Source organism: Lathyrus oleraceus, chromosome 6, assembly GCF_024323335.1.
Source record: "Lathyrus oleraceus cultivar Zhongwan6 chromosome 6, CAAS_Psat_ZW6_1.0, whole genome shotgun sequence".
Classification (NCBI taxonomy): Eukaryota; Viridiplantae; Streptophyta; class Magnoliopsida; order Fabales; family Fabaceae; genus Lathyrus; species Lathyrus oleraceus.
In genome coordinates, this window is record NC_066584.1 from 433,185,736 (window position 1) to 433,200,535 (window position 14,800).

Consider the following 14,800-nt stretch of genomic DNA (forward strand, 5'->3'; position numbering starts at 1 on the left):
AATCTATAATTTACTTAGTTGAACAATTTATTTACACATTTCAATGAGTAGTCTAATGTTTATTATGTTTCTATTTAAGGTATATGTATGTAACATTGATGCGGGAAAATGAATTGTGTAACCGTTTCAATTTTATTGCTGCTTCCCGTATCAACGCAGCGTTAATAACGAAAAATCCAACATCCGTAAAGAATGATCTAGTCGATAGATTCATGGCGGCCGGCGATAATACTACACCCAGTTTGTATTTTTTACCGTTTAATTCTGACAACGGGTTAGATTTTCTTTCTAATAATTTCATTCTAATCTATGTATATCTTTTACGTAGAAAATTTTCATTCATCTAAATTTTTGTTTTATTTTACAGTGGGCACTGGGTGTTGGTTGCTATGGATCTTTCGAGACTAATAGTGTATTATCTCGATTCTTTATCGGGTGATTGGAGTAAATATCCGAATATGAAGAAGACGGTTGACGCGTAAGTGAAATTCCCCTAAATATTCGTGTGTATTTGTATATTTAATTATGTCTGTCAGATTGATCTCAATATACGTTTTTATTTTGTTAGGGCAATAATAAAATTTAGAACGAAAAAGAATTACCGCAATAGGAAGGACATTACCTGGATCAGAGTTCAGGTATATATTAAGTATCTTATTTTTGCTTATAATAGTGTTTGTTTTTTTGCTTATAATAGTGTTTGTAAGAAATTAACTATATATATATTGTTTGTTTTTCTGTGTAGTGTCCTCAGCAAAATAATTCGGTCGATTGCGGATTTTTTGTATTGAGATTTATGAGAGACATCATTGCGTTGAATCGTATAGACATCCCAAAAATGGTATGGAATAATAACTTAGGGTTTATTTTAATATTATCGGATATTTCATCTAATTTGTTACTAAATCATGAATATGTTTTATTCTCTTAATTGTAGTACTTTGAGGAATACAAATCTTACTCAAGAGCAAATTTGGATGAAATGAAGGATGAATTGTGTCAATTCATTGTTGATCAAAGAATCATATAGCTAGGTTGTATATTGTTGTACATATATGTATGGAATGTTGTTGTTGTATGCTGTTGTTGTATATATGTTGTATATTGTTGTTGTACTTTTACTAAATCATGAATATGTTGTTGTATATTGTTGATCAAAGAATCATATATTAATGTTGTATATATGGAGGATTAATGTTGTATATAAATGGATTCATGTTGTATATATCAATGGATTAATGGTGTATAACATTGGATTAAAGGATGAAATCAATATGAATTTTACACTTTTGCAGCATGCGAACAGGTTACCAATTAAATATCCACTGTTTTTCAAACAATTTTTTTAAAAATAACTAACACTTTAGAGGGCGCTTTTTGAAGGAAGCGCCCTCTAAACACTCTACATTGACAACTTTAGAGGGCGCTTTGTCCAGAAAGCGCCCTCTAAACACTTTACATTGACAACTTTAGAGGGCGCTTTTTCCTGAAAGCGCCCTCTAAACACTTTACATTGACAACTTTAGAGGGCGCTTTTTCCTGAAAGCGCCCTCTAAACACTTTGCATTGACAACTTTAGAGGGCGCTTTTTCCTGAAAGCGCCCTCTAAGGTGTCCCTTTATGGACCACTTCAGAGGGCGCTTTTTTCTGAAAGCGCACTATAATGTGGCCCTTAAAGGGCCACTTTAGACAGCGCTTTCTCCAGGAAAACAAAGCGCTGTCTTTACCTATGCCAGCGCCACTTTAGAGGGCGCTTAAAAGCGCTGTTATAGGCCAAAATAAGCGCCCTCTTTTCCCTTATTTGGCGTAGTGAGCAACCTAGTCTACTATGATCGTGCAGTCTATATATTAGCGATGTGAATTTTATGTTTTTCACGTGACAATATGACACAGTTAATTTTATATGTAACGACGTGAATATCATGCCACAAAATAGTAACGTGATTTTCATGTGGCAAAAGAGGTGTAACAAGTGCTCATGCCTCGTGAATAACAACGATGCTGATTTAATTTTGTGACGTGATTTTCACCTTTGTGGCGTGAAAATCACGTCATAAATAACTATTTTTTTGTAGTGTTCCCACTATTGGACACCTAGGTGAATAGTATTGTTTATGAATGTGGTCCATATGTACGAACCCTAATTTTGTGTCAGTTGTATGTGGTCCAAACGACATTTCCCATTTTTCGTATTTGTTTAATCTAAGATGTTGATCATATGGTTAGTTACTTAACTCTTAATTTCACGTTTAATGGACCCATGTGTTTAATATAATATGCATGTTAAAAATGATTTACAGGCCAACTAAGATTCATAATATTAGATTAAGATTACATCAGAAGGGTGAACATATACACTCCCCTGTTAATTGGTATGTGGGTGTGGTAGTGACAAAAATGAGTTGGAAGACGGATGTTGACTATTTATCATATATGGATTTGAAGTCTTTGATTAAAGTTAGGGTTATTTTAACATGAAATGTATGTGTTATTGGAACCCTAGATTTAGTTTTAGTAGGGGACTTAGACCCCTAAACTATGATGCTGATATGTTGAAACTCATGGAAGATCTTAGTGGATTCGACTTGGTTGATATGTATGTGAAGTACGGGGTTAATAACCCATACATAATACATGAGGCATATGCAGTTCATGGCTTTGATGTTGATGATTATGTTCAAGATAACAATGATAATGAAGATATTGTTGAAGTTGATGATGATGTTGAAGTTAACAATGATAAGGAGGATAATGTTGTAGTTGATGATGAAGTAGAGGTTGAGTCTAAAAATTCCTGGGAATGGTTCACTAACCTTCTTATTGAAGGCACGCAAGCATTCAATAAAAGAGCATTATCATTCATATCTAATCAACAAAAGGTAAAATATAATGTCCTTTCATATTTGTGAACTGAATTGTCCTTTCATGTTTATGCCTTATACATTGTCCTTTCATATTTGTGTATTGTATTACACATATTAGTCTTAGCAATTCAAGATATTAGTGATAATGTTAAGCAAAGGCTATGTGTGAAGCACCTATATGGAAATTGGTAAAAGAAGTACCCTTGCATGGATTTAAGAGAAAGTATATGGAGTGTTGTAAGAGCTACAACAATTGCAAGATGGGAGAGAAATGTTGAGGATTAAAACTTTGAATGAGGTTGCGTGGAAGGAAATGAATGATGACCCTTCCAAATTTTGGACCAGATCACACTTCAAGACCTTTTCTTGGTGTGATTTTCATGTAAACAATTTGTGTGAAACATTTAACAGGGTTGTTTTAGAACAAGAAGACATACATATAATCACCTTATTAGAAGGGTTTAAACACTATCTGACAAAGATGAGTATTTCTCATGAGGAGATGATGTCTAAGTATGCTGGAGAAATTTGTCCAAGGATTCAACTGATACTTGAGAAGAACAAGAAAGTTGCAGGGGGTTGGTCACCTACATGGCATGAGGATGATGAATTAGACATTTTTAGAATAACAAATGGTATTGAAACATATTGTGTAAACCTCAAAATGAAACTTATGCATGCATGAAATGAGACTTGACGCGAATGGCAATTAGTCATCCCAAAAATCTTAGGAACAAGACATATGATGAGCCTAGAAACTCACATGTGTTGCAAAGAAAACTTACAACAGTTACTTGCCACATGTGTAGAGCCATGAGACACAACTGGAGTTGTAAGGGGAAAAAGTTGCTGGTAGGGTTATATCAAAGGGTGACAACAAGAATAAGAAGTCTAAAACAACATTGCTGGAAAGACCGTTGAAAACAAGAACAACAAGTTAAAGAAAAATCTAGAAATTGAAATTGGATCTTTGTCTCAAGTACCAACTCATACACAACCGACTCAAGAATAGATTAATGAAGAGTCTAGGATGATGTTTTATATTTTATAATATGTATTTTATATCATGATGTTCTATGTAACGTGGACAAGCCACAATATCACTTAATATGACCCATTATAACCTTTAGCATAATAGCAATCGGTGTGAGGGAGAATTTTGGTTGGTATTAAGTATATTTAATTATGTGGTGAAAATAATTGATTTTTAAGAAATTATTTTTGTAAATTGATTATGATTAAAAGTGAGTTAAATATAAAGTGATTTATATTTGAATAATTTTGTATAAAATTAAGTTGAATATTAAATTTTAATTTTAAAATCACATTTAAATTTAAAAATACAAATTTTAGTTAAATAAAATCAATTTTAAAGGTAGAATCAATTCTATTTTAGAAGAATTAAACACTTTTAAATCATTTCAAAATCAACATTTCACTCTTACAATATTTTTTTACTCTTTCAATAGCTAAACAAGAAATATACTAAGGAATTTTTTTAGGAATTTTTTACCCAAATAACTCACTTTTTCAAATTTATTTTCAAAATAATCATGATTTCAAAAAAATCTCAATGTACCCCACTTTTAAATAAATTTTTTTTTAAGTGAAGTGTGTGTTGTCAGGCCAATTTGCAACAATACTTAATTTTCTAATGGAGACGTCAATTGAATTGAAAATTGCATATGATGTTGTCAGATCAATTGACGTTAGTGTACAAATTATTAAATGAGACGCTAATTCATCTAATATCCATGTATATTGTGAATATTTGTTATATAAGTAGTAAATATTAATATTTAATTTAAAATATTTTTACAAACACTAACGATGACGGTCGAATTGGTCATACCGACTACCGGTTCCACGTCCCATAACTACCATAATTCGTTGCAATCGTTGTTGATTCATCATAAATGATTGATGATTTGAGATCTATGGAACATCATCAAAATCTCTAAGAAATTCTTGCATTTCTAAGAAGTATCGTGTATGGAGCAACATACCACCGTAATTGAGTTCGCGACTCATATGAGAATAGTTGAAATGTGTTGATGAGATTATTGATGTGCGGTCCGAAAGATTGAAGGAAATTATTCTTAGTATTTGAAGCCCTAAATTGCCATTTACAATTCTAAGATCTAAAAATAAAGATTTACACTCTGAATTCTCATTAAACCTCTAGAACCCTGACTTGAGTGTGAGTCATTACGGGTACACCACCTCGAATGAATACAATAAAAAAGGAACTGACTTAGAGGTGGTCCTGATTGTGGCAATTCATCCAAAAAAAAAAGAATATAGACAGAGATATTAACAACAAATAATCGCTTTCTGTCAATTTAATATATTCAGAATCCAAATAGTTTCTTGTTTTGATGCTGCTCAAGCTTAATTACAACCTTCCTGTCACCAATGAAAACACTTACCAACTTGGACTCCATGATCTATCACCATCCCAATTCACATCATTTTTACCTTCAACAATATAGTGCTCATGTTTCCCATGTATAAACAAGATTAATGTAATAGCATATATCATTTTAGATGATGCTCTTTATATCCTTGTATGTCACTATCGTCACATTGATTCCAATTTGGTTGGAAGCTACTACCAATTTTCTTTCATGAGATATATGATTTACTACACTTAATTGTGGTTTTAAATGTTCTATGTTTCTATAAAATATTGTGATTTTATTATCCAATGGAATGGATGCAAAAGAGCAACTCATCCACCAGCCACATGTGATATTGCCATATTGGTATAATAATTTCCAATAAATAACAGTTGTTTCTTTCAATTATGTTATTCGTTTAAATAAATAATAGTATTTAAAATTGTGTTTTTATAATATTATTATATTTAAATTAAAAATAAAATTTATTTATTATACATCAATTTTCTTTATAATAATCTTACTATAGCAATTAAAAATAAAACTTAAATTAAAAATAAAATTTCTTCAATTAAAAATAAAATAATCTTAATATATTATATTTAAAGGAGTTAATTAATTAATTTTGAGAGAACTAATTAATTTCTTTTAAACAAATTAATAAAATAATTTATTATAGTATAATAAAAATAATTTTGAAGAAACTAATTAATTTTAATATTTTTCTTCAAAATACACATTTTTAAGAAAAATGATAGCATAACTAACATTATGAATTGATTCCATAAATTGTGGATAATACTTAACTATATCGTCAGAAAATCAAGAAAATTGACCTCGTGTATATAGATAATTTGTATTATGATTATTTGAGGTATCTTGGTGGCATGGATTAAATGTATTTGGTGGAATGAATTTGTTGTAAAATGACTCATATTATGGTTTGATCAATGACGACGGCCTAAACGAAAAGACTCATGATCACAAAATTCTAAGATCAATTTCTTTGATGAAAATTCATTGTTTCTACAACATCTCCATGACGACTGCCGAAACAAAAAGATTCATGACCACAAAATTCTAAGATTAATTTCTGAAAATTCATTGTTTCTACGGCATCTCTAATTTGCACTTTCAATTGTATTACTTAAAAAAAAGTAAAAAATAAAAAAGTAAAAAAAATCTATATAAATTTAAAAAAAAAAAAAATAATTAAATAAAATATCATGTAGAGGGTCATGTCAAACATAATCTAAGCATTACATTGAAAAATTCAAAAACAAAATTTTACATAAATAGAAATTCGCTCATATTACAAGATAATAAAGTGTATTTAACCTAATAATTAATTATAAAAAATATAATAAATTTTACTCAAGAAAATATCTAAAATCAATTTAAACAAATTAATTCTAAATATTGAAAACATAAAATCAAACATATATATACTTAGTATTTATAGTAAGGTTGACAAAGTCACACCAAGCCACAAAAATTTCAACACAATAATAATGTCATTGGAAATACTTGTATTCATTATATTGAATATCAAAATAATTGAATTTTCTAAACAATAAAAAGCATGTTTTTTTAGAAATATTTGTATTTAACATGGAGTATTAAATTAAACGAGTGTTATTTATTAAAATAATTTTACTAATAAAACATAGTAGAATGGTTACATAAATTAAAATAAAATAAATAATATTAAATTAATAAAAATAAATATTAAATATTAAATTTATATTCAAATTATATAAATAATTTAAAATAAAAAATAAAAAATATTAAATTATTATTCACGTATAAATAATTTAAGATAAATAAAATAAAATAAAATAATACCAGGAGAGAATAGTCTTTAATTTTCTTGTTGACCTTATTCATTGCCCCATCCCAACCTATCTAATCTAGTAAATGTTTTATAATGAAATACATAAATAATAAAGACAACTAATAAAAATATCGTTAATTTTTATTCATTAATCTGAAATGATGAAATGCAACCGTACCTATATTGTGGAAGGGAGTAGTAAGATTAGATTGAAATGCAATTAATTTTGTGCGTGTTTCCTTTTACAAATTTTAAATAGATCTTTAATTTGAGTTTTTGACTAAAGTGCCATTACCATGAAATGAAATTCTCTAAATATCATATAAGTTAGAATTTTTTTCTCAAATGCCACTTTTTGTGTCCTCCGGTAGGTTTTTTTATTATGTTTTTTTTAACATCCTCCATTTTGCATGACGGACTTCTAGACATTCAATTGGAATCTGCCATATAAAATGAAGTCTTTTTTTTTAAAAAATAACTAAAATTAATTTTTAATATTAAATATTAATTAAAAAATAATATATAATATAATATTAATTAATTTTTTGTAATAAAATAAATACATTATTATATAATATTTTATAAAATATTAAATATTAATTAAAAATAATATTAAATATATTATTATATAATATTTTTTGTACTATTATAAAATATTGTTTTCTCACTCAAATTTTTACTGTAGTTTTTTCCGTCTAAAATTTTTCATAATATTATTTTATTTTATTTTATTGGATCTTCTATAAATATTGAGACATCTTCGTCGTCATGTAAATATGTGAAATTTCTGATGTATAGTGGTGAATTTTATAAGTCCATCGCTTCATGTTCATGCATAGCGGAGATGTCGTTGTCAGAGTTATCACTTTTTTCTTTAAAAAGATTTTATTTTTGCGTACTTTTCATATCAGTATCGTCCTCGACATCCTCATTTGAAATGAAAAAATAATATTCTAAAATTATTTAGGCATGAAAAAACGGTATTAAAAAATTGATTGGGTGGAAAAACAATATTTTATATATTTAAGTATGGAAAATATTATATAATAATATATATTTAATATTATTTTTAATTAATATTTAATATTTTTTAAAAATATTATGTAACAATATATTTATTTATTTTAATTAATATTAAATTAAATATATTTTTTAATTAATATTTAATATCAAAATTAATTTTAATTATTTAAAAGTTAATCAATTAAAAAAAAATAATAAAAAAAAATGGACTCCATAAACCCCAATTGAGCTTCTGGAACGTCCGCCTTGGACTAAGGTGCTAAAAAATAATAAAAAAACCCACTAAAAGTGGCATTTGAAGAATTTTTTTCGGTAGGTATTTAGCGAATTTAATTTCATGGGCAGTTTGGTCAAAAACTCCTTTAATTTTCTTGTTGCCCCTATTCATTGCCCCAACCCTATTATACTCTCTCTCCTTTTCCATACAATGTTTTGAATTTTCACGAGCACTTTCAGTGATTACTGTTTTAAAGAGTAACTGTTCTTTAATCAGTACAATTAATTACTACTCAGCATCAGTGCACAACCAAAGAAAAATTCTCAAGAATGGGTAATTTCCTAGGGAAAAGAAATTAACAGAGTTCTATCACTGCCATAGCAAAAAAGAAAGCATGGCATGCAGTGACTACAGTACATGAAACATAAGCTCCAACCACTCCTCTTACTCTGCATGCACACTTATTCAATCACTCAATCATACTTGCATTCGTCACTAAACTCTAAAAAACAAATAAATGCCATTTCAACAATTTTGGTGTTTCTTTAAGTATCTTATGGGGATTGAGGAGCATAGTATTCATGGAAGCGTGTACGTTTAAATTAAGCCTTAAATTATGGAAAATTATTTTTCCTCAGTTTGATCACTGTGGCTTATATTCAACTGTAAGAAAAATTATCCTAAATATGGAAAATTATTTTTCCTCAGTTTGATCACTGTGGCTTATATTCAACTGTAAGAAAAATTATCCTAAATATGGAAATTTGAGAAAGATTGTGATATGACCTTAGCGTCACCAAGCCTAAGTCGAAGCCAAATCAATTTCTTGATTTTGACTGCTCTATTTCCTTTATTGAAAAAGAGAGATTCTATCTTCATTGTAAAAATATGAATTTCTCACTTCTAATATGCAGAGATGTACCGTCCGTTTTTGAACGCGTATAATATGGTCTAAAATTTTTCACTATTTAATTATGTGACACTGATCCTTTTGAAAACATGTGTGTATGTGTTCATGATATTGTCGGATACAAAAATATGTATGATATCTGACCTGTGTTAGTGTCCAATATCAACACGATAAACTTATTATTGATTATGTCGTGACAAAATCGTGTTTCATGTATCTGTGTATGTCTTTTATAGATTTTTTTTATTAGAATTTGGATTTTTGTGATATTGAATTAGCAGCAATATGATCACATTTTTCTCATATGCAATTGCTGTTTTGTTTGATTTGGGTTTTGTTTGTCTTGAAGTGTAATTGCAAACGAGGTGTTTGTAATAATGTATGAGAGAGTTAGATGAATACAAAGCAGTACTCAAATGATGCCGATAAAATTGGTTAGAGCAGTGTACTAAAATAAAGTACGAGTTATAAATAAGAATCATGCACTGGCACGTTTTGTGCAGCCATGTGTTAGGGGCCCTTTTTTATAATTGGAATCTTTTTCGTTTCTTTCTCGTTTTCTACTATCAACCATTTTTTTTGTACTATTCGGAAATCAATTTGGCCTATTTTCTGAGATTTGAAAGCAATTGACAGTGTTGTTTCTGACACGTTATAAGTGTATATATTTAGATATCATAAATCAAAACCATTGAATTGAATTTAAAGTTGTCAGCAGGGTAAACTACAATTCAACTTTGCCCACTATGTTTGTTAAGACTTAAGTATACTATTAAATTTGGCCACTATGTTCGCCCATACAGATCCGTCCAACAATACTATGATGTTTAAAATTTTATCGATTTCATAAAACAAATGAATGCAGTCGAAAATGGTTTTTGTTGTAAATCGATGTCGTCAAGAATAAATTAAAATATAAAAAGTATTGAGTTTTTTAATATACACAAGAAATCCTATTAGGATTTTACGAAAGAGAGAGATGAAAGAAGAATTATAATTAATTATAAATATTTTACTATTCACTTTCTCTATTAAGATTCAAAGATTACAAGTGAATATCAACAATCAACTCTCTCTCAACAACCTAAAGAGAAATCAATCTATTTATATATTATTAAGCTAACTTAATCAAGAAACTAACCTAAACAATTTGGGCCCAACAGACTGATCCAATTTGACATGCTAACTTAAACACTAAGTTAACAAATTTCGACAGAAACTTGAATAGACTTCAACTACAACATGTACTACTTCTGTCGAACCGTGAAGTTATCATTGTCGAGGTTAGAGTTCGATCAAAATACAACAAATCTCCACCTCAGAACAAACTCTACACAAAAAAGAGAACAAACTAGCATTCATCATGCAACTTTATCAATTGCATACAGTGAAAGAACTTACTACTAGATAATGACTTGGTGTTCATATAAGCAACATTGTCATCAGTCAAAACCTTTAGCACTTGGACTTCTTCACGCCCGATTATCACTTTGACAAAATGCAACCTCACATCGATATGCTTGATTCACTCATGATAGGTTGAATTCTTCGACATGTGTATTGCACTTTGACTATCACATTTAACTTAGATCTTGGTGTTTTGACCAACGCCATTAGTTTTCTTGAAAGCCACCTCATCTTCATTGAAAACTACATCTCGACTTGTGATACATATCATCTGACCTGGCTCTAGACACCACAACCTATAAGCTTTGACTCCTTCAAGGTATCCAAGGAACATACATCTCAGAGCTCAAGGTTTGATCCGTCTTGCCTAATGTGAGCATATGTTACATAACCAAATACTCTAAGTCTGTCGAGATTAGATGAATGTCCCGACTAGACTTATTCAGGTGTCTTCATCCCTAAGGAAGTCAAAGGACATATATTTATCAGTTATGTTGCAGTCGCAACAACGTCGGCCTATAACACCTTCTTCGATCCAGCACTGACCAATATGCATCTAACCCTTTCCAGAATGGTTCGATTAAACCTTTCATCCAAACCATTTTGTTGGGGAATACCTGCAGTAGTTATGTGCCTTGCTATAACACATGCAACACAGTAGTTGTCGAAGGCCTCATTGGAAAATTCAAGACAATTGTCGGTCCTCAACCTCTTGACCTTCCTGCCAGTTTGATTTTCGACAAAAGTCTTCCAACTTTTGAATATTTCAAAAGTTTCATCCTTAGTCTTCTGGATGATTACCCATAACTTTCTGGAATAATCATCAACTATGGATAGGAAATATTTTGCAACTGAGTGTGAAGGATTCCTTGTAGGCCCCAAAGATCAGCATGAATTTAATCAAGGGATCCATATGTTCATTTTTTACCTGTTAAACTTCACCCTGCATGATTTACCAAATATACAAGGTTCATAAAAATCCAGTTTTTTCGACCTTATCATTACACAACAGATTTTGTTTTGACATTTCGACCAGACCTCTTTCACTGACATGGCCAAGTGGCTTGTGCCACAACTCAGTTTTTGGTACGAGTTTTGTGGATGCCACATCTGCTGAACCACTTATAACCTTAGCCTCAAGGGTATACAAGTCTTGTTTCTTCACGCCTCTCAAGACTTCCTTCGACCCCTTCATTACCCTTAGGATACTTTGCTCTCCTTTGAATCATCATGGAGCTTGAATCTCACAGATTCAATTCATGCAATCTTATAGGATTTATCATTTCCCAGCAACACTGATCCACCATCTTGATCACATAATTCCTCAAACACGTCTTTGTTTTAAGTCATGTGCCAAATAAAACTTGAATCCATAATCCACTCCTTGCTAGAGGCGTTGCTTGAAATCACCAAGACATCATACGATTCATAATCATCTTACACAATGGATAAATTACCATTATCCTTTCCACCATGATTATTCAGCCAATTAGGACACACCTTTCTTGTATGACTCTCCTTCTTACTGTGATAACACCTAATTGCAGGAGCATTACCACCATAAGAATTATGTAGAACTTTATTTTTCTTCTTCTTAAACTTACCATCTTTCTTTGAGAACTTTCCTTTAACGGGCAATCCCTCACTAACAAACGATGGCTTGTGCTCCTTACGTTCGTTCAAATCCTTAGAGTACAAGGTTAGTTGAACATCTTGAAAGGACTACAAATTTCTTCCATTCAATAGAGTTTCTTTGAAATAAGTATGAGACTTAAGTAAAGCACACAACAATAACAAATCTTGATATTCATCATCAATCGTGACCTCGATATTCTAAAGATCAAGAATCAGTTAGTTGAACATATATTGTTGCTCAGTCAAGGCTTTGTCTTCACTCATATTGAATGAATATAAAGTTTGCTTTAGGTAGAGACGATTTACCAACGATATCATCATTTACAAACCTTCGAGTTTCGTCCACACACCAACTGTAGTTTTCTTCTTCGAAACCTTCCAGAGAACCTTATCACCAAGGCAATACAATTGCGTTGTGGGGTTTCTCGATCATCTTCGTCTTTTTCTTCGTTAGGGTAACATCCATCTTCTATGATCATTTCAACGCTTCTAAAAGACCCTGTTGAACAAGAAGGGTTTGCATCTTCAAGCGCGACAAATCAAAATCAATCACACCGGTGAATTTCTCAATCTCATACTTTGTTGACGATATATTTTTCTCTACGCACAACACACCAGTTTGCTGAATCGATATCGTCAAGAGTATATCAAAATATTAGAAAGATCGAGTTTTTGAACAAAGACAAGAAACCCTATTAGGTTTTACGAAAGAGAGGGAAGAAGGAAGAAGAAGAATCAGAATTAGTTATACTATTTTACTATTTACTTTCTCTATTAGGATTCAAAGATTACAAGTGAATATCAACAATCAAGTCTCTCTCTGAACAAACTGAGAGAAACCATATATTTATAAAGTACTAAGTTAACTTAAACAACAAGTTAACCTAAACAATTTGGGCCCAACAGACTAGCCAAATTTGACATGCTAACTTAAACACTAAGTTAACAAATTTCGACAACATATTTGAACAGACTTCGACTGCAACATGCACTACTTTTGTCGAACCAAGAAGTTATCCTTGCGAGAATAGAGTTCGATCCAAATACTACAAATTTTATATCCTAAAACCTAAAACTTGAGTGCCAAATAATGTCCAATTTAAATTTATCATATAAAAATCTGAAGAAGAAAAAAAAGAATAGTGCGAAACGAACATAATATAGGGTGATGCTTAATTTTTTTATCCACCTTAAAAAAATTAATGTGGGGTGGTTTCAATGGACCTTATACTTTGTCGTTTAAAATTTACAAAAATTAACATTTGCCTCATCAATATATGTATCTGTTAAATAGGATGGAGTGAGTTAGACATAATATGGATATATAATTAAAATCTAAGCTCAGTTCAAATATAATATAGGCAAAACAAACATGTTTTAATGAGACAAATATTCTAAATAATAAGACATTACAACTTACTTAGTGCAGAAAATAAAACAATATCCAATTTTCTTTTTAAATATATTAAAAAAATATTGATTATAAAAATATAATAAAAAATATTAAATATACAAAGAAAAATGGGTTTAACAGATATATTTATTGACGGTTTATATTGTCATTTAATAGAAAATCAATAATCTATCATGTTATTTAAATTTTTTTAAAATATAAATATAATATGGCAGAATATATGATTGCAAAATAATTTAATTTTTAGTACATTATTCTTTTCTCAAGAAAAATATTACTCCATGTATCTTATAAAAAATGTCTCACTTATATTTTTTATTTGTTTCAAATAATTATTATTTTACAATATCAATATATGTATTTTTTTTCATGACTATATTTTTATTTATCAGCTTTTACTTTTTTCAACTATTTTATTAGTTATAATTAATAAAGACATTTTAATAAATGATAAAAAATGTATCATTAAAATCAACAAATTTAATATTTTTTTAAAAATTATATATAGTTTAAATAAAATATTTTTATAAGACAGAAGGAGTATTAGTAAGACCTTTTTAAATATATATATAAAAAAAAGTTTCTACTTACCAGTAGTATTTGTTTATTAGAATGTACGATTATAAAAATAATCAAAATTAAAATAAAAATAAAAAATGATAATTATGGAAAATTTAATGCTACGGCACCTAGCATTATCTTTATGGTGCCGAATCGCCGAAGAAATATTCGACCACCTACCACTGTAATTATTTTGGCTATCTCCCTCATAACTAGTTCTAATAATCACCAAGCTAGTACAATAATGCAATTTCTAAAACAAAACCTAGTTTAATGCAATCATCATTTCATCATTTTTTTAGTAGCAAATCTAATTTTATTGCAGCTTTATTAAAAACTGTGTTATTCTACCAATTTTATATTGTAACGTAAAAAGAAGATTTCCTTTTATATTTATATTTATATTTATTCCACCAATTTTATATTGTAACGTGTTTTAAAGTAGATAATCAATGTGTGAACCACTTCAAACGAAAGTTGAATTTGTTGTTCAAAATTTAATGTTCCATATAAAAAAGGTTGTTTAATAAATGTAC

General features: G+C 29.5%; 1 protein-coding gene across 1 annotated transcript; it reads left to right on the top strand.

The window, feature by feature from the left end:
• The first annotated feature begins 378 nt into the window (after window positions 1-378).
• Window positions 379-1,075, top strand: LOC127091119 (uncharacterized). Its single transcript, XM_051029674.1, has 4 exons — window positions 379-478; window positions 569-638; window positions 746-841; window positions 938-1,075. Exons 1-4 carry the CDS (start codon window positions 390-392, stop codon window positions 1,028-1,030), a joined length of 348 nt encoding a protein of 115 aa, XP_050885631.1. The 5' UTR covers window positions 379-389; the 3' UTR covers window positions 1,031-1,075.
• Window positions 1,076-14,800: the final 13,725 nt, after the last annotated feature.

Coding starts and splice junctions, on each gene's coding strand:
- LOC127091119 (XM_051029674.1), top strand. CDS start 390: ATGGATCTTTCGAGACTAATAGTGTATTATCTCGATTCTTTATCGGGT. Junction 639..745: donor TTACCTGGATCAGAGTTCAG/GTATATATTAAG, acceptor TTTTCTGTGTAG/TGTCCTCAGCAAAATAATTC. Junction 842..937: donor GTATAGACATCCCAAAAATG/GTATGGAATAAT, acceptor TCTTAATTGTAG/TACTTTGAGGAATACAAATC.